Source organism: Hirundo rustica, chromosome 18 (genome assembly GCF_015227805.2).
Source record: "Hirundo rustica isolate bHirRus1 chromosome 18, bHirRus1.pri.v3, whole genome shotgun sequence".
NCBI lineage: Eukaryota > Metazoa > Chordata > Aves > Passeriformes > Hirundinidae > Hirundo > Hirundo rustica.
The window spans coordinates 9,006,224-9,030,171 of NC_053467.1; the positions used below are offsets into that span (position 1 = coordinate 9,006,224).

Consider the following 23,948-nt stretch of genomic DNA (forward strand, 5'->3'; position numbering starts at 1 on the left):
TAACACAAACAGTTTGTTTTCTGCCTGCCCCAAGACTGTACTAAGCAAGTATATTAAACCCAGCAGAAAAATGTTCTCATGTCTAATCAGACACAGTCAATCAGGTAAACAGTTTTTAAAATCAAAGCTTTCTCTGTAACATAAAGAAATGTTGAATACATGGACTGAAATAAAGCCCTAAATATGAATGCTGACTGTTTGTGAACTAAGATTGTATGTTTAAAACCTCCTCCACAGAGAACTGTCTTTACATAAACTGCAGCTTAACAAATGAACAATGAAAAACACTACAGGAAAGTGTTAATTAGTCTGGTGTTAATGAAAAAGAAACAAAAATCCTTAACCTACAGCTTCCTATAATGCTCCTTGATAAAACGTGTATTTGTGCTCACATATTACCAGTTTACTTATCATGCCCACAGCATCATGAAATGGAGAGTTTAGAGCAAGTAATCAATCTAATAAAAGAATTATTTATATTGGAAATGCAGGGTTAAATGGCAACAATGATTTGAAACACAACCCCTCTGTTCAGAGAGGGACATACCTGTACAGAGCCACCGAATGTGATGGGATTATTTAGGGCGAAAATATGGCAAAGGACCAAGGAACAGAGATAAAACTGTAATTTCAGCGGTAAAACTGAAGCAGAAATTTGGAGACATCACAGTAGGTGGTATTGGAAGAGCAAGTTCTCTTTGCACCATCCTATAGGGATTGGATTACTTCTATAAATATATAAACACATATCTATGTCTATATATCCTTCCCAACCCAAAACATTCTATGATTCTATGACATATCTGAGGATGCTGGATCAGATTGGAGCAATGTTTATCCCGAGCACTCAGAACAAATAGAACAAATTTAAAAAATCACCACCACAACCCTGATCGCTGAAAATGAAGTTTTAACCAGTGGAAAAAGAAACTTTTTCAGTGAATTGATGGGTGCCACGCGACTCTGAAATCACTATGCTGACAAGGAGATGCTCGCATTTTTGGGGCCTTATGATTCCTGAAGCAGACATCTGCTTCCAGATCCCTGGGGTTTTGAATTATTTTTAAACTCTGAACAAAGAACACTTAGTACCACATACTTCCAGTTTCACAGCTGGGTTATTTTAAGGAGACAAAAAACTTATCGGAATATATTTTCTTTTTTATTTTGCAATATTTTAGCTTGAAGTTATTAATCTGTCCCTTGAGAATTCAGGACCTCCTAGAACACTCATTTTAAATATTCCGGTGTGTTTTAAAGATACAGTCTTCTCACATGGCCTTGAAATAAATGCCTGAAATATCTCACTGCAATAACCCAAATGGAGCCCTTGTTAAGGAAGGGATTGGATTTCTTCCTGATTAGAGAATCACAGAATGTTCTGGGGTGGAAGGGCCCCACAAGGATCATCGAGTCCGACTCTAAAGGGAATGGCCCAAACAGGGATCAAACATAACCTTGGGTGTTTCTGGCTCCAACCAACTGAGATAATGCCAGAGACCAGAAACCTTATTCTCCAAATCTCCAACCGGAAAATGTTATCCCCATAAACATTTCCTCAGGCTGAGAAGCAAAGAGCTTTTATTTTCACAGCGCTGTGGGATGGCACGGAGAGCTCTGCGGAACAGGGGGTGCAGAACCCACGTGAGGTCAGGAGAGTGGGAGTTCTCTCCAGGCTGGACTCATTTTCTCTGCGTCTAATTACCAATTTGTTAAATAGCTGTGTGCAAAGTCCTCCTGTTGTAGGGATGTGCTGAGTGCGGAGTTGGGGTGTCGGGCTGAGCTCTCCTCGCCGGGGCTGCAGAGCCTCGGGGATTGCTCAGCACAAACCCAAACGCAGCTCCTGGCTCGTGGGGAAACGTCAGGAGGACAAAGCAGCAGGTGGAATCATTGTTCTGACATGGTTTAAGAGGAAAAGTCCAACCTGGAGGATGCTCCTGATATGACACAGGCAGTTTCCTCCCAAAACCAGCCCAAAAAATAGAAGGAAGAGGCGGCAGCAGCAAACACCCAGCAAAGCATCAACAAAACCTGGGCTAATATTGAAGGCTTGCTTTTGCATTTGCTAATGATTCATTACTGACTTCATGATTGATTCAAAGTTCCTAATGAATTCAAACTCAATTTACTCACAGTAACACAGAGCTTTAGTAAATTTTCATCTTACATATTTACAATGGAATTAAACTTCCCTCTTTATTGCAGGATGACGAATTTTGTAGCTGTCTCCAACTTCAAATTGCTTAAGAGATGCTCAGTCAGCCTTCACTGAATCACCTAAATAACCAGCAAAGATTATGGCTTGTCTTCTCTGCTGTTCCGTATCACTAAAATATATTTCTCTTTTTTTTTTCCAATTTTTTTTTTTTTTTTAAAAGATCATTACAATGAGTTTTAAAGAAAATTATAGAATATTATTGCACAGTCTCAGCATCTCAGGATATGATCACACAGGATATTCTGGAAGCAGCAAGTTTATGCAAGGTCAGGGCAGTGAATATCCCAAAGGAAAACCCAACTCAGCAAAGCAGCACAAGGCACAAAGTGCTTTAATCTCAGCCATGCCATTAAAGAAATGCCCGCTTAAGACTGGCAGTCCTTTAAGTTTGATGAAGAGTTATTTACAACTAATTAATCTGAAGTATAAAGGATTTACTCTCTTTTCCATTTTTAACTCCTGGATGAACTATAGCTAACAGAAGTATCAGAATCTCAGGAAATTCATTCCTGTTGACAAGACCTGAGAACTTTGCTGTGTTCACCAGTTCTCACTCCTCCAAGGAGAGCTGCAAAGGCCATTAAAAGAAAATCTAAATGTTTTGCCAAACAAAATGATTTTAGCATCTGAGGGAAAGGTAGTCAACTGCTCAAAACTTCTGCCAGCCATTAGTGAAGACACTTTGGCAGCATCTTCTGCAGAGACTGTTCCCAGCAAGAACTGAAACACATCTGCATGGCCAGAGCAGGGGAAACAGGGGCTTTGTACTGAAGGGGAGCTCCTGATCAGCCCTTCGGGAAAAGGGCAGAGTCAGGACTCAACGGGGAAACAAACAATTAAAAATGATTGTGTTAAAAACTCAATTAAACAGAGCAAACAAGCCCTGAAATGAAAGAAAAGTATCAACGTCCACGAACGTGAAATCCCTTTAATCACAATAGAAGAAACAAAAATCATAGTTCATTTTACACAGAGAAGAAAAGAACTATTACATCTGACCACTATGGTCAGTGAAGGCAGGTCAGAACCTGAAAAGCCATCAGCAGTCCCCACACTTTACTGGTTTTATCTTCTGCTGTTTATCAAGAGGACATGCCCAGAAATCACTTAGGAATAAAATTTAGGACACCACCGAAAGCACAGATGCACGGGAATAATTCAACACTGTTGACTGTCATTGGAAAAGTTACTGAGGAAATACTTAAATATGTCAGGATTTTCACATGTCCCCATTTTAAGCGTAGTTTGGAGCATTTGTCAAGACACGTAAGGAATATTTCTGTTGGCCAAGTAAAATATTCTGTCTGTAGGAAGAGCAGCTTTTTATTGCTTGTGGATAACTGGTCCTTTCATCCTCACCTGCCCAAAGAGCTCTGAAAACAAACAAACCAACCAACCAGGAAAAGCCCACAGCAAAGACCTAAAATAGAATAAAAGCTGAGGAGAAATGTCCATTAAAGGAGGGTGTCAAAGACTGCTTGGACTGGTTGTACTGCTGCTTTCCACCTGATATACCTCCACAAGGGCTTTACTTCTTTTTTTGGTTTTAAATGGAAAAAGAAGATTTTTGTTTGTTTGTTTTTATGCACACTGCCTTTTTTTTTCCCCCAACTTTTTTCAAACAGGCAGCAAGTTTTGTCTCAGGAGGTAACAAGTTATCTTGAGGGGACTCTGCAGACTAATAAAATGCTTTGAAGAGTATTAAGGAGGTCAATCTGTCCAATTTGTTTTAATTGAACTAGACACAGATGGTATATGGTTTAGTTTAATTAGGCTGTAGATAAAGAACATTTCAACTTGCCAGTGATGGATAAATCACTAAATACAAGCATATACTTGAAAATACGGAAGGCCAAAAGCTTTGCTGCATAACTGAGAAATTGGGGCAATTTCCACCTAAGGATTAAAAGATTAGTCCCCATCAGAAAGAATAAGGAAAAACTTAACGAGGTCCTACACAAATGATGAGTAAATTGAGAAAACTGAAAAATACATTCTGAGAAGCATTTATTTACTACAAAAGTAATGCTGGTTCTTTCATTACAGGGACATAATACAATAAGGCACAGCAATCTATCACAAACTATAGTTAAAATTAAATAGATTATTTTACCCATCCATTAAGGAGATCTAATTATGGACTATCATTAGCAAGGCCATAATTCTTTTTTTCCTTTGTGTTTTCGATTACTACCTATTTTTTTTCTCCCTTTATTGACAGACTTCACTTTTAAGTTATCATCTTTTAAGTCAGAATAACATTAACAGTCTTTTAAAAACTGGCTATGCTCAGATGATTTTGCACAAGGCTGGGAAGACTGGAGAAATCCAGTTAAAGAGGTTTTCTCTAGCCTGCTTTTTGAAATTATTATTCCAGAAAGCTTTTTGAACCAACAGTTTCCTGCCACTGGCCTTATTTACAACGCCACCTCTTTTTAATCACAATGAATAAAACATACATAAAAGCTGCAAAGCTTATAAAAAAAAGATGGGGTGACTGCAGAGCTCTGCATTTCAGACAAACTAGATGGTGATGGTGGGCACATTTCCTCAAATAAACTGCAGCAAATGCCCAGCTGATGGTGGTGACTGCAGGAACAGAGTTCCCAGTTCTTCATCTGCAAAAGAAATTTCTCCCTGCTGTGGTTATTTGAGTCTTCTAAATCCCAAGGACTGCAGGAGGACACCCTAAACCCACAGCAGCATCTCAAATTCCATTTCCCACTAAATGAACTATAAATTTTTTATCTGGTTTTATAGGCATCACTCCCTATCATTTCTACAGCAGTTGGTGCTGTCACCACCAAAGCTGGAGCTCTTCCTGCCTGGGATTTTGTAGGAAATGCACTGAACTCTTTTGTATAATCAACATTTTCCTGAGGGCTCCGAGTGGAATAGATGCAGCACAGTTAATCTGGCATCTTTTTCGTTTTTCTCGCAGTTGTAAATCTCACACGCTCTCCATTTCTGCGTTAAAGAAACGGTTTCAATACCAAGTTTGTAAATCAAGCACAGTTCATTAAGCACCAAAGACTCCCACTGACTCAGATGTAGATTTTGTACTAATGTTAGAAATGCTTGGAAACCCACTGCTTGCCAGACCTTTCGCTGAATTTTTCTTCACTTTCCAGATTTCCAGAGCATTACCCTGCATTCAGAACATCCTGCAAAACTCAGCTGCTGGCCCCTGCAGCCCAGAGCAGTTCACATTTTTACTGAGCTTTCCCTCGACAAACAAGGGATCTCTTAAAACTGCGATGCTGAGCCACGGAACTTTCAGTGCTGCAGGTTTTTTCCACCCAGGTATTTGTGGAACTGCAATGTTTTCAAAATAAATTTATGCCATAAATTCTTTTGGATATATGGTGATGTTTATGCACAAGTAGATACACAACTGCATTAACAAAAATCCAGCGCAAATAGCAAATATCTTGTATTTTAAACAGCACAGAACACCCTCACAAACTCCCACATCAGGTGTTGATGATTTACTAACCTAATTTTCAAAAGCACCAAGTGCCTCCTCGCAGCTCGTGTTGGCTCTGCTGGGGAACACAAACACTAATGAGCGTGGCAAATGGACAATATCTGTGTGCACACGCCTGCCTGCGCATGGATGAGGAATTCCACATCCCCTTTAGAGTGGGGCACATCGTGCCAAAAGGCCTTAATTAAAAAAAATAAATCTCATATTCCAGATAAATCCATGCATAGGCATGAAGGCAAAAAACGCCTGCTACTTACAGAGGAGGAACCTGATTTTTAACGTGATCCTTTTGAACACCAACTTCAGGAAATGTTTAATTTTTGGAAGGCTGCATCGATTAAGATGCATTGGCCTTTTATTGCAGCGAGTAATAACCCAAATTCTTGGAGTGCATCCCAATTTTTGGCAAAACAAGCCGCGATGAACCTGAGAGAGGAGAGGCCGTGACAGGAGCAGAGCGACAGGAAAATGAAATGCGGCGCAAGGGACAGCCGGAGTGGGAGAAAATAAACCGCTGCTTTTCTCCTCATTTATTTTAGAGCTACTTGAAAAGAAACTTTTATTAGAGGAGCCATTTCTGGACTGCTGTGTCACTGGAGTGACTTGATTTAGACATAGAACTCCTCGTGAGGAGCCTGGAGGAGCTGGGGTCTGTGCTGGTGCTGTCTCCTCGTTTGACCCCGGGGCTTTGCTGCTGCCAAACACAAAGCTCTGGGAACCACTTTGATTTGATTTGAGCTTGTAAGATCAGTAAACAGCTGCACCTTCTCACAGAAGAGCCAAGGATTAGCCTGGAATGGGAGAATAGAACATTTTCTACCCCTCTCTTCTGTAATGCGCTTCCAGCAAATTAAAAAAAAAAAAACCAAAAAAAACCAACCCCAAAAAAGTGTGTTTCTATTTTTCTTAATTTTACCTCTGTGTGGGCAGGTTTCTAAATCAAACATGTTAAATATAAACCCATTTGTGTGTGTTTGACCAAAGTCTTCCGTATTATTTATGGAGAGTCCCCTTAGTGCAGGAATATTGAACAAAGTCTCTTGATTGCAGAGTTCTTTCTATTTTCCTGAATGGTCCAATCATGCTCTTGGCACATGAAGAGACAAGTAGCAGATGTTAAACAAAACTCTGAGGGATTTATACAATTCTCCTAAAAATTACAGGATTGCTTTTATTTCTAGTGGGTCTGTTTTGTTTTTTTGGTTTTTTTTAACTGTCCTATCTTTTTTGGTCCTGCTTTTCCCCAGGTTAAAATACCAAAGTATTTTGATTTCTCTTCTATTTGGTGTTAAAGCAGAGTATTGACTTCACTATCTTTCAAAACTGACAAGTGAATTTTGGTAGAACAAGACCAACATGACAAAAATAAAATCCCCAAACCAAAAACCCTAAAAATTTGAGAATAACCTCAAACCCCAAAGCCTTTAGTTCTTATTTTTCTTTCTCAAGGGAAGTAAAAAGCTCTTAATATAGGTTTAAAAAAGGAAATGCCATTAATATGCATTGAGGAATGGGACTTCAGGCTTCAGATTTAACAATCCAACATCTGTACTCATAACTAGGCCAATCTGTAGGTACTAATACAGACCATGGAAAATAAAAGTGGATTTTGACTAAGGAAGAATTTTACAAAGCCATTTATAAGAAGGGATGCCCAGGTCTTCTTCCTGCTGCATGGTGAGATTGTAGGACTCAAATTATCTTTAATTAAATGCAAAGAATTTTTGCAGGAAGGAAAACAATATTTTGGGTTAATCCCAGGTTCCAAAGGATTCTAGGGGGAAAAAAAATATTATATAATAAAACCTGGGACAAAGAAACCAAGAAGCTTCTCCACAAACTTTCCATGTATTTATGTATGGCCTGTTTAACATAGGTCCTCTGTATATTCTTATGCCCATCTGTTCCCAACTCCCTCAAACCTCATTGCTGCAGTCAGGTTGCTTTTTATCCTATTTTTGGACAGGTTATTTCAGAATTTTTATACATCTCTACTTGTACAAACACGCTGAAAGGAACCATTCTCTGGTGCTCGCTGGAGTCCCTGTCCAATCAATCATAATTTGCTTTTCATTCCAAGAATTCAGTCTCTAAAGCTGCATCTTCCTGCGATTTTTCCAGGCCACTTTTCCCACTGGAATGACCATAGTCCATCTGAAAGATGGAGGAAAAAGCTTTTTATTCCTTTTCACGTATTTTTACCCAATCTCTGGCAACACAAAGACAAAGAATACTGACCCCACGGACTCCCAGTCTGTGATTTACAATTCCCATCATTGTAATCAGACACCAAGTGCACAATTTAATGATAATAAAGCAATTAGGTGGATAGGAGAAAAGGCTATTTGCAGACTAAAGATGGATCATTTCTCATCTTGTTATAACTTTTATAAAAAAGAATGAAGACCTTCAGATTTAGAAAATGCCTTTTCAAGAGGGTTTACATAAAAATCACTTAAAAAAAAAATCATACTGTTTCTATTAAGTTTAGATTTAAGATTATAAACGCTTTAATTAAAATGTCCCCGAAGTTAATAATTTACTACATTCTACCAATCCTTCACTGCCAATAGGGTCTAACCTAAATAACTATAATAACCAGCTTTCAAAAAACTCCAAGTTTTGGGCTTTTTCTTTTTTTCCCTTTCCTAAAAAAAGAAAGAAAAGTAGCCAAAGCTATGCAGACACTTCTTACAACTATTTTTGTAGAAGCTTTTATCTCCTTTCTGGTCCGTTCTCTGCTGGTCTGATGCTCCTGTTGCCATAGAAACAGACCTGAAGGTGCTTTGATACAGATTACAATGGTTTTCCCAACACTTAGACATTTCTTTCATCCTCGTTTCAGCAGGTACCCTTCTCATGGGGACAGAAGGGAAAAGGAATAAATCAATCTCTGACTCTTCCATCAATTAAGTTCTCATTAGCAGAATTTATGATATGCTTCTGCATTTAGTTTATGAGCTCAGCACTGATCGGTGCTTTAAGGACTGGGGTTCATTAATTACACAGGCCATGCCACAGTTAATTTATCTGCAAGGGAACAGCGAAAATCAAATTATGAAGGGAATTATGACTGGCATGGTGTTAACTTCAGCAGAAGCATCAGGATTTGCTTTTTCAGCACAGGTAATGCCCCATTGCCTTAAAATCTCTTTGCATCAAGTTTCATTGGGCTGCTAGAAAAACCAGATCAATTGTAAAATGACAGAATATTAAGATAACACTTAATACATGTTCCCTGAGGTCACTGATTACTTCAAGACAAACCCTATCTGTCCCAAAGGCTGAAGAAAAAAATCTGTGAGCTGTTTGAATCCCCTCAGAGTCCCCAGCAATGGAGAGTGAAAAGCAGAAAATACAGGAGCAATGGCCAGGAAGGAAACCAAACTGCTCTTGTCCATGCAGAGGTTCCTTGCTGCTTTCCCAGCACCCGACGGATCAATGGAGCTCCAGGGGACGAGGGTGGCAGCTGCTCCCTCCCCAGCCAGGGTGTCCCCACCTCTCCTCCTGCCTTTCCTCTCTCTCTCATCGCTCTGTTCCAGGGTCAAAACACCTCCAGGAAAGAGCTTTGCTCCTTCCCAGGAGTACAAGTTGTTCTTTCCTCCCCACCCCCAGAGAAGTTCACTGGAGCTGTGATTTACACCGAGGAGCTGAGGCCACACCAGCTCAACTCAGCAGAGATCAGCGCCCCAGAGACAGAGCCCCAGCAACTCCCAGAGATGGGGACACTCTGGTGACACATTAAAATCACTTGGAGCATATGGGATCTGCAGTGCTTCTCAAAATTAGCCCGCTTGGTTTATTCCAAATTAAGATTGAATCTAATTTTGGTGCAAGAACTGCCACCTCAACAAACAGACAGTGCTAAAAATTGCCAGCATTCTGCAAGGCTCTCTCAGTGGTCTGTGTCTCTTCCAGCTACTGAGTTCAGTGTGCCATAATCACTTTTTTTTTTTAATTTTAAAACCCACACAGCTGTGGGGGTGGAACCTGATAGAAATGTCTATGGTGCATTTTTTACACATGATCTCTCATGTAACGAAACAGATTATTAGTAATTCTTAGGCATTCTTCCCCCCTAAACCCAAATACCAGCACGTTTACACGGAGTTTAAAGATTGACACAACAGACTTTTGCCAAGGGGAAACACAAGCTGACTAGGAAATAACGAAACTCAACCCAAATTGCACAGAACTCAATATACTCTTTAACAATTGGAAAATAAGTGCTGCTGGAATCATGCCAGCTTCAATTTGGGGAGTTAGAAAGCGTTTTGATGATGAAAATCATCGCCCAGGAGCTGCTGCCACCAAAACTGCACCCTATCCACGAGATTTCTTTTTACTATTGGGAATAACTTAGCTGAGAGTTCTCCTTTTACAGTCCCACTGCCTAATTGTTCTGCAGTGCTAACTTGTGAAAATCAGGGATATTTTTAGGTTCACCATTTATATACATTTCCTAAGTGTCTCAGCAGAGCTCTGTTCAGTGATTAACTCTTACCAGCATCACCTATGTTATGTTATATATTGCACAAGAAATGGCTAGAGAGAAAAATATAAAGCCTAAATTTTATGATACAGCTATTCAGCACTTGCACTGTGCTGGATTGGGAAAATAAAAAGAAAATATTCTTTATAAATAAAAAGCTATGAACTTTCAAATCTCAGAGGCTGTAACAAAATTCTAAACTGCACTCCCAGCGTCTCAGGCACAACCTCCATGAACTGGGAGCCTGAAGAGCTGCAGAAGAAGATGTGAGCACATGTTCCTTTGGAGTTACACGCTGTGCAGGCAGCCACCCACCACGGATTTCCTCCCCATGGGGTGTTCAAGGAGAGGATTCACACAGCTCCTTTCAACACCGCAGGGAAAAAATTTCCATGCAGATGGACACAGAGCGAGTTTGGAAATTGGGTTGCAGGGAAAAGGTGAGAATTACCAGTAGTGATAAAAGCTCATGAACCTGTTCTTTTGTAATTTAATTCTGGGTTTTCTGAGGATCGTTCACTGCGGCTAAAAGCCATTTCAGTTGCAATAAAAGGAGCCTGTGCTTTAATTTAGGAATAGAAGGTACACCTGTTTTCTCGAGGGATGATTAATTCAAACACATTCCAGCACAAGAACTGCTTTCAGGTAACCTGGGAAGCTGCTTGCAGCTACTTAAAAGAAGGCATTTAGGAGAGCAGTGCCCCAAACTTCTCTGTACAGGCAGGGATGGGCAATTCCATGAATCTCTGTGACCAGAACCTCCCCCCACTGCTGGAGGAAAATGAGCTCTACGTATACTCAGGATGCACAGAACCCTTTTGGACAGGTTTCCTTCTTGAATTTCTCTGTCTTCCATTAAAAAGAATCTTACCTCTGCACTGATTCTGTTCAAATTGGAATTTCATTGTCAATATAACCACGCTTTGTAATGAGCCACTGTCATACAGCACCATTGAAAAAAACCAATGAAAACATTAGAAAACCCAGCAACTTTCCCCCACAATTAAATTTTTGAAGTCAAAACCATTTGAGTATCAAATTACTTTGGATACTCTTCAGAGATTCAGAGATTCAAAAGTCAGGGTAACCACAAGAAAGAAAATGCTTATTTTTGTAAGAAAAATTATCTTGCTGTCCTGTAAAATTTGTTTTAAAGTACTTACGATAAATAACAAAAAGAATAAAAATTTTGAGCTCCTTCAGCATCACTCACTGCATTGCCTGTGATCACGCTGATTTTGTGATGTAGCACATGCTTTTGGGGAAAAGGCAGTGATAATATAGCTGGAATATTATAGGAACACCTATAATTTGACAAAAGTATGTTTGCATTGTATTTGTTTCTTAGTAAGACTATTACCTACTGCCTGCATCTAAAATGTCTATTGCAAACAAAATCGATGTGATTAATAATTATCATAATTAGAAACCACAGACATACAAACGCATTGAGTTGTTTCCTTAATCTGTAAATAAAGGAGGCTTTATATTTTCTGTTTAGGGTACGCAATGAAAAATTGCATCAGAGCTGTTTAAGAATCACTTCCAAAAATTCATACAGGCTTCTTTTCAAGAGAACATTTTTGTTAATCTGGCAAGCAGTGACCCATTTCTTGCCAGGTCTCCCTGCATTTGTGTATCTTTTGTGATGAAGCAAGAAGGTTTTAATCTTAATTAAAAAGAAAATATTTCTGGGAAAAATTACTCAAAACTCTGACTAGCAATAAAACCTGCCTCCCAAACCTTAGTGACATATGGTTGGACTTGATGATCTTAAAGAGCCCTTCCAATCTAAGTGATTCTATGATTCTGTGATATTTTATCGAATTCTGTTTGTTGCTGCTCCAGTCTCAAGATGTCCAACATTTATAACAGTTGTTTTCCATTGTAAAAAAATACAGAGTTAAAAGGAAATCAGACAAGCCCTGCTGCTGCATTTCATTATCCTTGGAAAAAGACTGCAAAGCTTTCTGATTAAAATCCCTTTTTAACTAGTTCTACAGTAAATCTTAATACCGTGCTTCCAGTTACTGCCTTTGCTTCTCATGAGTTTGGTTTGGTTTTTTTAATTCCCTCAAGCAACTCTCTTTTTCCACTCTGAAGCCAGCCTCCTAATGTAAATATGATCTAGAAACGTGATTAAATGCCAGTGGGGGAAATAAAATGAAAAAAAAAAAAAAAAAGAAAAGAAAAGAAAAGATTTCAGCATTTCCTGGAACTGAACAGAAAAAGAAATCTGGTCAAGACACCTAAACCCTCCAGGGCAGACCAGTTATATTAATTTAGTCTGACTTAGTACAGAGGTGATTCTTCAAATCATTTCTCTCAGAGCCCCAGCCATCAAATGAGCAGTGTAACAGTGCAGTAAATGTGGCCAGCAGCACTCCCTGCACCTCAGGGCAAATCCAACCCACTGCTGCCACCCTGAACATCAGCACTCCTGAATTAGAGTTCTTCCCACTGGTCCCCCAGCACCTGAATTTTTAAGGGTCAGTCTTTCTCCTCCCAACTCCAGAATCACAGAAACCATAAAATGAAAATCACAGTGGAGCCTCACGGGGCTCATGTCCCATCTCCTCACAGAGGACTCAGGGAATATCCACAGCACTGTGCAGAGAAGGGAACCCCAAGACAAAAATCTTAATTTCTTCTACTGGCAGCCCCTTGCTGCAATTCCCCATCACCACACCCCAAACCCTGCACTGTTTGGAGTTATTTGTCCCTTGCCCTTACGAGACCTGGTCACAATTTTAAGAGACAAAACAATATTCAAAGATCATGCTTTAAAGACCTTTAACACCTTAATTATTTTGCAAATTCCAAATGAAGAGCTGCAGAGATAAAATGTCTCCCTGAAAAACAGAGCAACAATTTCTGTCACACCTCTGCATTTGTAGCAGGGGTGCATGGCTGGCCAGCAGTGAGTTTGTGACCCACCCAAAGTCCTGCTTCAGTTTCTGTTGAAACCCTGTCTTCATGATCAGTTCACACAGATTTATTTTTTATTTTTGCCTTTTTATTGTTTTTTCCTTCCTCTCGCAAGTATTTTTTTAATTTTTTTTTGTTCTTTTAATAAATTGTATCTTAACACATAGAAAAAAAAAATCTGAAATGTTGCACTCTAGAATTGCATTATCCCAATATCCAACCCACTGGTGGGAACAGCCAACTCCTGCAGCATCCCACAGAACCTCACAGTTGTTCACACTCACACTGAGCTTTCAAATGTGCTTCAGAGAATAAAGCTCCCAAATAATTTCAGTATCAAGAGGGTAACTGACTTGGAATTGAAATATATTCACCTTTGACATCCCTGGTTTCAGTTACCCTGCAATGATGAGAGGGCTTTGCTGTTTGATTTTATGTGAGGACACATTTGGATCTTCCCATCCATTCTCTCCTGGTTGCCTAAAGATTAAAACCTCACCAAGTACAGTCCGATTTCAAATCCTTTCACTATTCAGTCACTCGCTCTCATTTTAATTATTTTCACTTTTTAGTTTTTATTTATTTTTCTTATCATCCTCCCTTGGATTCTCTATTATCACAATCTGAAAGGGAAATAATGCTGATCCAGAGGCCATGTTCTGTGAGTTCTTGTGCACTCAAAGTCTTATAAACTCGTACTGAAAAATGTAGTGCAGTCAAACACTATTTTAAATTAATGCTTGGGGTTTTTCATTATATGTAGCATGCAATTAGGAACATTTTAATATATAAAAAGACACCTCCTGATCATCGAATTCCATTAACAAAGACAACAAATATTTAAATTTTCAGGAAGCTGACCAATTATCCCTTAGTATTGCCCCCATCTTAACAAAGCCCATTACAGCAGCACTCCATTTTTGAGGCTGCTCTTACATTTTTACACTGATTTACCCAAGTTTTAAGCATTTCACCTATGACTTCAAATAGTTTTAAGAACATCAAGCATCTTCCAAAACCGAGCACCTGGAGATGCTGCTTCCTGTGACTCTGGAGAGCAGCAGCAGCAGGAGCTGTTAAACTCTATCTAACAGCATCACCATAAAGAGGTGGCCACGAAGAGAAGATGAATAATTTCTGTTCAAACTCCAGAGAGCTGTTAGACAGCAGGAAAACGACTTCCTGGGCTGCTTTTCGCTGAGGAACCAGAGCTCACACCCTGCCAAGGAATAAGGAAACGTACAATCTTTTGATTACGTGACTTTTTGTTTCGCTGAAACAGGATATTGCTCCCCAGACACCAGCACTGCAATGCCACTCAAGGATAAGCACTTTAATCCCAAGTATTACTTTCCTTTTGGCACAAACACAGATGTCTCAACCTCACATTTCAGCTACTCTGAGTAAAACAAGAAGAGACTCATTTTAAGCTTTCCTCTTTTACACTCAACCTTTATTAAGGCACTGTTTTGCAAGGACTGCCTCGATTATACTAAAAGTACGGGGCACCATAATTTAACATTATTCTGATACACAACAATTATTATTATATAATGATTATAATTATTATAATCATTGCTCTGGAAAATTAATTTTATTAATGACAGTATTACAATTAATGGAAAGGTTGCACTGAAGTATTTGAGTACACAAATTAATTGTGCACCTGCAAAAAGTAATTTAGAAAAGGATGTTTTAATATTTAAAAATCTGCTAAATGTTATGATAAGCTTTATAGCACACTACATTTCAGAACAAAGCTTGTGGCAATTGGGATAGGAGTAAGTTGCTGAATCGTAAAAGGCTTGAAATTATAGTCAAACATTTCCGTAAATTAAAATATAATACTCTACAATCCTCTTTGTGTAATAGTACCCACTAATGTAGCACAGTTTTATTAAAACATATTTATTTTCTGATTGCTTTTAGTCTTCAAATTGTTTTTGAGCTACTGCTGCTGTGAAAATATTGAAAATGATCATTTGTAAATATTGAAATGATCATTTCAAATACAGAAACGAGGCATTAGGCTGATTTATTGAATCACCAAGGCCAAAAACCCAAATCACGAAATGCAGTCAGCAATATTGGAGACCATTTACAACCTCTCACAGATTCTGTCACCCCGAAAAGATTCTCAGTAAAATAAATGGTCACACACACAAATGTGTGCTCTCATTTCTGAACTTCAGGTGAAGAACCCCAAAGAGCCATCTTACAAAAAAAATAAATCATCAAGAACACTTTTAAGAGCCAAACCATTCATTACAGACACAGCAGAGCTACTTGTGAGTGTCACCACTAACACTCTCAATCAAGAATAAATTCCATTAATATCCTACATCACAACCGAGCATTAAGCTAAAACCAGATCTGGATTACTCTTGTGGTTTTAGGACTGACCAAAGTCTACCAGAAGTCATTTTCTCCTTAGAAAATGGAGGTATATAGTTCATACCTACAAATCACTGCTTGTAGGTATGAACTATATTCAGAGAATGAGGAATTCAGCAGATATTCTTTAATTGTTCAGACTTTTGCTGAAATTGTGGCCCCTTTGGGTTCAACAGGGGTTTTGCCATCAACACTTCCAGACAGACCAGGGATGAGAACATCACCTGGACAGTGCTGATCTGGGTTTCAGCCTCTCTGGAGTTCAAGGCATTTTAAATACACAACTCCCAAATTCCAAAACCTGCTTTAGCTGTTAAACTATGTGTACAGGGCCAACTGCCCCACTGCAAAGCTTAAAGGAATCAGGAACTTTCAGAAGAGCAAAGGTATGAAGGATAATTTTGGTTTCTTGCTCTTGTCTAATGAGTGTTTTATTAGTAAAGTCTGTATCAGCTAAACAAGAGATAATGAACAGGGTAATTACACTCCTAACTTTAGCATTTTTCTTCTGCATCTAAATATAAATGACATGAATTGTTTAAAAATTGAAGTTTTAAAAATTCTTCTCAATTCTTCAACATTTCCCCATATTTAAATTTAAAAATGAGAGAACTTTTTAATATCTGAAATTTTCTAAGACCCCTTGTGGCTTCTGCCCATATATTATCGTTCACTGACCTCCTGGCTGGCATATTGAAACAATTCATGAGAAGCTCATTAAAACCTAGCAGGAAAATTCTTCTGGTGCATTTTATCAGAGGAGATAATAGCCTACAATCTAGAGCATGAATATGTGATAAGAAACAAAACAGAGCCATTCAGACAAAGAACACTTGGAATGCATTGTTCCCATAAGCAGATGTTAGATTACTTCACTGTAAAGTGGGATTTATAAAACCCAAAGAAATGTTATTTTTATGTGAACAAACGAGATCAGTTTATTATTTCAGCAGGGTGACACAAAGATCCTGCACATGTGTCTCACCACGCAGGCAGATGTGTTGAGAGGAAAAGCTGGTTATGGACCAAAAATGCTACAGAAATACTGACAGAGCAGGATGGAATGGGAGTATCCAGACTGCTAGACTAGCTCAAACATGAAAATAAAATAAAAAACCCAATAAGCCAGCTGGCTCAAGATTAAATTGTCATTTAACTGGAGCTACAGATCCTTGCGTGCAGCGAGACGAGGATCAGAGACAGCTCCAAAGATACGCTTTGAGATAAGAGATGCAAAGAAAGCTCAGAAAAAGCTCCAGCCTTTCTGGGAATTGTTAATGTCAAATCCATCCAGCATAAAGCAAAGGAAATAAAATGCTGATTCATGGCTGGGTGAACGCCTCAGGGTTTTCACGTTCCGAGGATATTGCTCTTGGTCACACACTCAAGCTTATTTTTCTTACCAAAACTAGATTTTTTAGTCCATAAATGTTCACTTCACAACTGTTAAAACCCACTTGGACTCAATCATCTGTCATGAAGAACCCATTGATCCTGTTTGTAATCCACTCTCATGGGTGTAACAACACAAATCTGTGTAAAGCAGTGTCTGAAATGTCAATGTACTCACATCAGTGTCAGGTCCCTTGTCAGCCCCAGGACAGGAGAAGGTAACAAACTCATGGCACCTCTTATGAACCACAAAACAGCAAACTGGCAAAAAAAGGGAAAACAACAGTTAGAACGGTTGGTGGAGGTGTTACTTTTTTTTTTCTTTTGTAACTAATATAAAATAAAACCCAAATATTTCACCTGTAAGCCAACGAAAGAAAGCAGAGCCTCATGTGAAATAAAGACATGACATCAAGCAAACACCGTGATTAAAGAGGAGATAAACATTCACATTTAAAAACCAAGAGACTCTACACAATGATAAATCTTTAATGCTGGAGACAGCTCACGGTGTTCAAACACAGTGTGAGTGAGCAGTTCTACAGAGCCACATTTCCTGAACCTACATCCTTCTCTGCCACAGGAACTGTCAATGTGCACCCAGAAGGCAGAAGTGAGGAATGTGGAGCTGGAATGAAACCCGTACTCAGGTGTGGGATTTGTTCCCCTGCGCGCCTGGGGAAGGGCTCCACAAAAACCCAAAGTCTTTCCCAGTTAATTACTTCTGTGAGGGACCAGAGCTCTGTCTGAGTGAGGTGGTTGGAGAGAACAAAGTGTTCTCATAGCACAGAATGGCAGGAGATAATGGGAAAAGAAAATTAGCTCCTGATTGTAATGTGAAGCCCATTTAAAATTTATAAAGGATCTCAAAGAACTTTTTCTTTCTGAGATAAAAAGCCTCCTGCCATGGGATTAAGGCCATAGGTTGTCACAGAGCATAGGACACACAGGTCCCTCCAAACCACATCAGAAGAACAATCACCTTGAGGGTGCTTACTTTAAGAGTCACTATTCCAGTTTTTCACCCCTGCTACAGGTTCTTTCATAATATTAAACTTCAGATATTTTGAAATTAATCCACATTTCAACAGAACAATCAAGATTTGAGACTGAAAAAACCTCGTTATAAATTCCATGCCATCGGTGAGCCAGGAGATGATAATGAAATAATTTTAAAGCAATTCACAGTTTGTTTATAGGTAATGCATTCTCTGTATACCAGGAAATTTTGCATTTCCAACACACAGAAACACATTATTTCCCAAATCTCAAGAATAAAATAGATTTGAATTACTTAACAACTGCAAACATTGAATTTCCTCAACTTCAGGGGAAAACGTACTAAATTACCGAAATTGTTCTGAAGAGCTCATTGCATGAGGCAACTTTAACACTTCTCTTTCTCGTTTAAAACACGTATGAATTTATTTCTTAAGTAAATAGTGAAGACAGCTGTGACCAGGTGCACCTGCAGGTCCCTGCAGACACAGCCCTGACCCCATTAATGCCAAGCTGGCTTCCTTCCCACCCCCCAAGTCTGCCTTTAAAGAAGTCTAATCACCCTTCCCTCTCTCCCAGCTATTTTTCATCAGTATCCCATGCAGAAATTGTTTCCAACTGTTCTACTTCCGACGTGGCATATGTTTATTCTTTGGGCAAAGGGAATAAAGTGGGTTTTGCTCCACTGATTCCAGATTAGCTCTGCCGACTCCACTTGAGCCAGAGCTCTGGCTCAGTGGCTGCTGCCCACTTGGTTGTCTGGTTTGTTAATCAACCTAAATCCCAGTGAATCCTGCAATTATCATTTTGATGGTTTGTTTTCTACCAACTGAAAGATCACTAAGTGGCAATTACCATTCACATTACTTGCAGCTGAGTCATATTTTACTTTCAGATCATATTTTTGGTTCCAGATCTTCCAGTCTCAAGGACAATAGACTGATTTGTGCTTTCAGGAATAAACCACATGCAAAATAATAAAAAAAATAAAAATCTTGGTATATCACTCAGAAAGGAAAGAAGTTAACTAAATACTTTTGTAGAAGTTGCAAAATATAATGTGACAATCAATGCAAAAGATCTGAGAAATATTATGGGAATATCTGGAAATTTGTAGAGTGGACCTGTTTCACCAATGCCTGCCATTCCAATCAGGACCTTGGAGTGGCTGCTCCAGCTCTGCCTTTATCCAGCAATGTGCGTAAGGAAAAGTGAATATCTGGGCACCTATTTTGGGCAGAATTTCTGAAACCCCACAGTCATGTCCTATCTCTGAGCTGACAGCCTCTCAGAGCGTGTGAAGGAATTCATTCAACCAGAGACAATGTTGACCTTGTTTTTAATATGATTTAAGCATCGAGATTAAGAGGTGGGAAGAGGAGTGCCACTGTTTGCTCCAGCCTGTGAACTTTAGCTGTGAACTTCCCTGGAAATGATGCTCATCACACTGCAATGGAAAGGACAATTCAGCTGCCAGAGTAAGCAAACCACAGAGAATTTGTCCTTTCGGACTTCGGGCTACACCTCAGAAATGCATGCTAAAGGTTTGATTGTCAGTGTTGGTTACTGAACCCTCAAAACTGAATTTGTGTCCAGCCTAATAACAGACTGCCTGATGTGGGCAAGTCAACATGGCCAGCTGTGAGTCTTTTTCCTTTATTTCCCATTTGTAATGGGTCACTTATCTCCAAAGAGCCTGGTTCCTTAAGAGGTGATCCAAAAGCATCAGACACATCTCACCTTTGGAGAATACTCCAGTGAGAACCAAACATTTTGACACAGAAATAAACAATGCAACAAGCAACTCTCACGGAATCACAAATCCAAAGGGAAAAGAACAAGTGTCAACTGAAATCCATCTGACAGCCACCATTTCTGTACATGTAATTTAACATCCAGATTTTCATGCTGAAATCCAGCCGCTGGTGTATTTTAGCATTTATTTTTAATGTTTTCTTTATTTCACAGAGCAACATAGATCTGGAGAACTCATATAATAATTTACTTAGTTCAGCTAAGTGCAAACGAAGTGTCATCTGCTTAAAATAACGTGTCTCTTTTTTTTTAGGAATAGAGATGAAAAATAACCTCTCACTTGTTACTTGTTTTGAAAAGATGTTCAGAGCTTCACATCACTTACTGCAGCTGTTAAGAAGTCACATTACGTTCACCACCTTCATGTAATGAAAGTTGTATTACACTGCTTTGCAGAGGCTGCCAGGAAATTTGTTCCTTTACACTTTACCAAGAGCTGAAGTGAGCTGGGACACATTATGCAGAGTAGCTCGAGAGCAAAGTGGCATCTCGAGGCTGACAGCTAAAATTAAAAAAGAAAATTATTGAGGTATTTTCATGTTTTGACAGTGTGATTTTGATCTGTGGTGTATATATAGAATCTGGCTGTGAGGTCCCATCCTCTCCAGCTCTGGACTTGCTGGAGCCAAAGGCTCCCTGAAGCCCAGGGAGGGGAACTGGGAGGGATGCGGAGAACAAAACAGGCCTTGTGCTGCAAAACCAGACTAACTGCTGGCCCTCTGCTGGCATGTGGCATCTCCCAGGCTGCTCCCTGCCCTTCCAGAGAGCAGAAAATGCCAACTGGGCAGCACAAAAACAAGGAAGAACCTGAGAAGCAGCACTCAGTGTATCCTCAGAGCAAATAATCTGAAGATGCTTGACACGGCTTGTGGGATTTACATAATGGAGAGCAATTCATTCTCAGTCCAGGCACTGAGAAAAAACATGTTGTTATCAGTAATACACATATATATTGTCGTCACTTGGAGTTACAAGGCTCCACTGTAAATTTCCAGCTTTGTTCCAAATCATGTGGAGTGAAAAGACTGCCGTGATATACGGTCGGGTGAGAGTTCTCTGCTAAAAAAATACTGCTACTAATGGCTTTCATATATGACACAGATGGATGAGACCAAAGTGAAGTACTGCCACCATAAATAACAGAAATAGAAGCAATCTTCTCTATTAGATGATCTATAAAGAAGAAAAGCCATTGCTGAGCCCACACATCACTCAGCCATATGTCTGAAGAGCTCCACAACCACAACCATTCCAAAGAACAACGGGTAAAAATATATCAAGACAAAAGTCACATGCTTTGCAATTGAGAACTATTAGAAAAGGTCAAGAGATTTATTTTTTTTTCAAATCACTTGCAAACTCCCACTTATGGAAGAAGAAGAACAGAGTAGGTGATCCTTTCCATTAGATATAAATAGCTCTACTACACCACAGTATTTATTTATTCAGTACAACAAGTTAAGCTGCAAACCTAAAGGGTGGGGAGAATATATTTGCCAGAGAGTCCAACTGAACTGCCAGTTGTCATCTACAGAGAAATCAGTGAGGCTTTTTCAAGTAATCTTTGACTCATTTTTGTAATCATAGTTATCAAGGACAGAAAAGAGCACCAAGACCATCAAGTCCAACCTTGCCCCCTGACCAACAGCCAAGACTATTGTCCCAGCTCAAATGATGAATGGATAACATTTTAACCAGTGTAGAAATCACATATTTTCCTCTCTGAACCAACCCCAAAGCTGTGGCTCCACTGTCATGGCATTATTGGGTGCCCCACAACAAGAGGCACGTAATTTGTTTCCAGGTTTCAAGCACTGATTCTTTCAAAGGAGCAGCACTGGAGGTCTCGTGGGCAGCAAGAGGGAAATAACTCTGGGCACACTCTGTATTTGTTGTTGGATTCCTGCTTTGGGGCTTTCAAATAGGAATTGATCCTGAACTGGACTAAGGAGCTAGCACAGAAATTCAATAAGAACAAAACCCTCTCTGGGTTACTCTCAGGGGGTTCTGGAGCACTTTAGAGTCTCTGCAGGGCTTTGGAGCAGGGAGTCATTGCCATGTTGCTGTTTCACATGTTTTGCAATCTCACTGAGGCCACAGAATTTCCCCCAGGGGCCCATATCAGCGGCTGGCCTGGGTTTTCTGCACAACACCAAGCACTGAATGAATGAATGAATGTGGCACATGGCACGTGTTAGATCACCCTCAGATTAAATATAGCAATTAAATACAGAAATAGGGTAGTACTTCAAAATAGACAAATCAATTAAATACCAACTACATTTGTTGTTTAAATAAGTACTGTTTAAATAAGTTTACTAGGAATAGATAAACAAGAAGAGTAGCAATTAAGATATAGGATGTAGCAGTATTTGTCTTTCTCCTCTTCTGAACATACAACTTGTAAAAACGTAATGAAAATCCCTTTTACATTAAATATAAACCAGGCTGTAGATAATAAAGCAAATGTGAGTCACAGCCAGCCCTACCTTTGACTGCTACCGACATACTGAACCCACTGAAAATTTTTAAAAAACGAAATTACCCTAAGTTTTCCAACATATATAATTTACAATACACCAGCTTGCTCTTGTGCCACTGTTTCACCCTCCCTAGAAGGAAGTGCTGTCTCAGGAGAGTAGCCAGGCTAACACTTACAACTGCTTTATGCAATCTTTCCACTTGGCATTTCCCACTCCTTTCTGACTAAATCAGCCTGGAGCCCAGTGAGACACAGTCTGTTCCAAGCTAAGATAGTGAAGAAGAAAAACAACGTCCCTGCCCATCACCTTAACCTGTTCCTAAGCTTCTTAGAGCTCTTTTGTGAGCCCACAAGGTCACACAGCACCTTCACAGCACTCATCTCTGTCATGCTCCACATTCCCTGGCTCGGGGGTTACCTTCATTTTCGTCGTGGTTTCTGCAAAACTCAAGCTACCTTCTCAAAAACCTACCCTGGGGCCAAGGTACAGAAATACAGGAAATCAATATTGATAAATCAGGGCTGATTCCTATTTCTAAAGCGCCACATCTACCTGCTAATAATTGCTCTGCTTAATCTGAAATTCATGCCTCTCACCTTGCCACAGATTTTCTGCTTGGTCAAGTTCAATTAGCCTAAAAATCTCGGGTGGAGGACAGAAAAAAAACGACTGTAAACTCTGCTGTTTAAATTTTTTTTTTTTTTAATTTGAGAGAAAGCAACGGTTAACTGCAACAATATCTTATTTGTGTGAAAGGATTATACAGATCGTCTGGACAGTCTTAACTACTCAGGTCATTAACTCCTTTACACTAAGTAGAAAACAGATGGATGTCTCTGGTAAGCTGGCTTTGCAAGCTCCACAACAGTGTGCAAATACAGGCTGTGTGCCTGGCAGGGAATGCATATGCATTTACATTTACCCAAACAACTTTGGCAGACCTGGCAGTACCGTGGGATAAAGTGATAAATATGTACCTGCACATTTTAAATTAGAAATTTATACCTAACACGCTTTTGAAACGGTTTGGATTTAGTAAAATACCTCGCATAATATATTCAGATCTGTCTGAATACTATATTCAGATACATATTATACCAGATTTGTCATTTCTGCCTTCCATTACAGGAAAAAGAAGGTACATGATATAGTTTATTCTACTAAAACTGCAGCATAATATTTGCAAAACTGAGGAAGAGTTTCAAAATATTAGGGGATTTAACGTAATATGAAATATTCAACACTGTTTCAATCTACTTGGTAATTATATACTTTCTGAGACAGAGAACACTGTTTCTATGTAAAGCCCTTGCTAAAATTTCACAAAACCATTAATCTCCCTCCTTTGAGGTGTCCCATTTTATAAATGAATAATAACCCAGAAACCATCTATCAAAACCGGTGCTGAAATAGCTATTTTGAGAACTTGTCCCAACAAAAAAGGTGACCCACAATCACAGACTTTTTCTATCACTTCTGCAGCTTGAATTCACTTCAGTTGAAGAAGTTGCTCCTTTTACTGTTTTCTGCAGCCACAAAGCCCCTCTGGGTGCTGCTCTCATCTGCTCTGGAGCTGAGCACAGGCACAGCAGCGAGGAACAGCACAGCTCTTCCAATTAAAGAGCTAACACAACAGGAGAGCCCAGAACTGCTTCCTGTGAACGCTGAGCAGTTCTTCTTCAGATTTTTCAGCTATTTCAGCAGTGACCCCAATTGCAGAAATGGGATGTCTTAAACAGA

The 23,948-nt window shown here is 39.4% G+C and overlaps 1 protein-coding gene across 3 annotated transcripts in view; it reads right to left on the minus strand.

The window, feature by feature from the left end:
- PRKCA (protein kinase C alpha) overlaps positions 1-23,948 on the minus strand; it is a 146,701-nt gene that overhangs the window by 71,923 nt on the left and 50,830 nt on the right. For all 3 annotated transcript variants that reach the window (XM_040081398.2, XM_040081397.2, XM_040081396.2), the window contains exon 3: positions 17,090-17,172. In XM_040081398.2, coding sequence (XP_039937332.1) covers positions 17,090-17,172 — 83 coding nt within the window. The remainder of the gene's footprint in view (positions 1-17,089; positions 17,173-23,948) is intronic.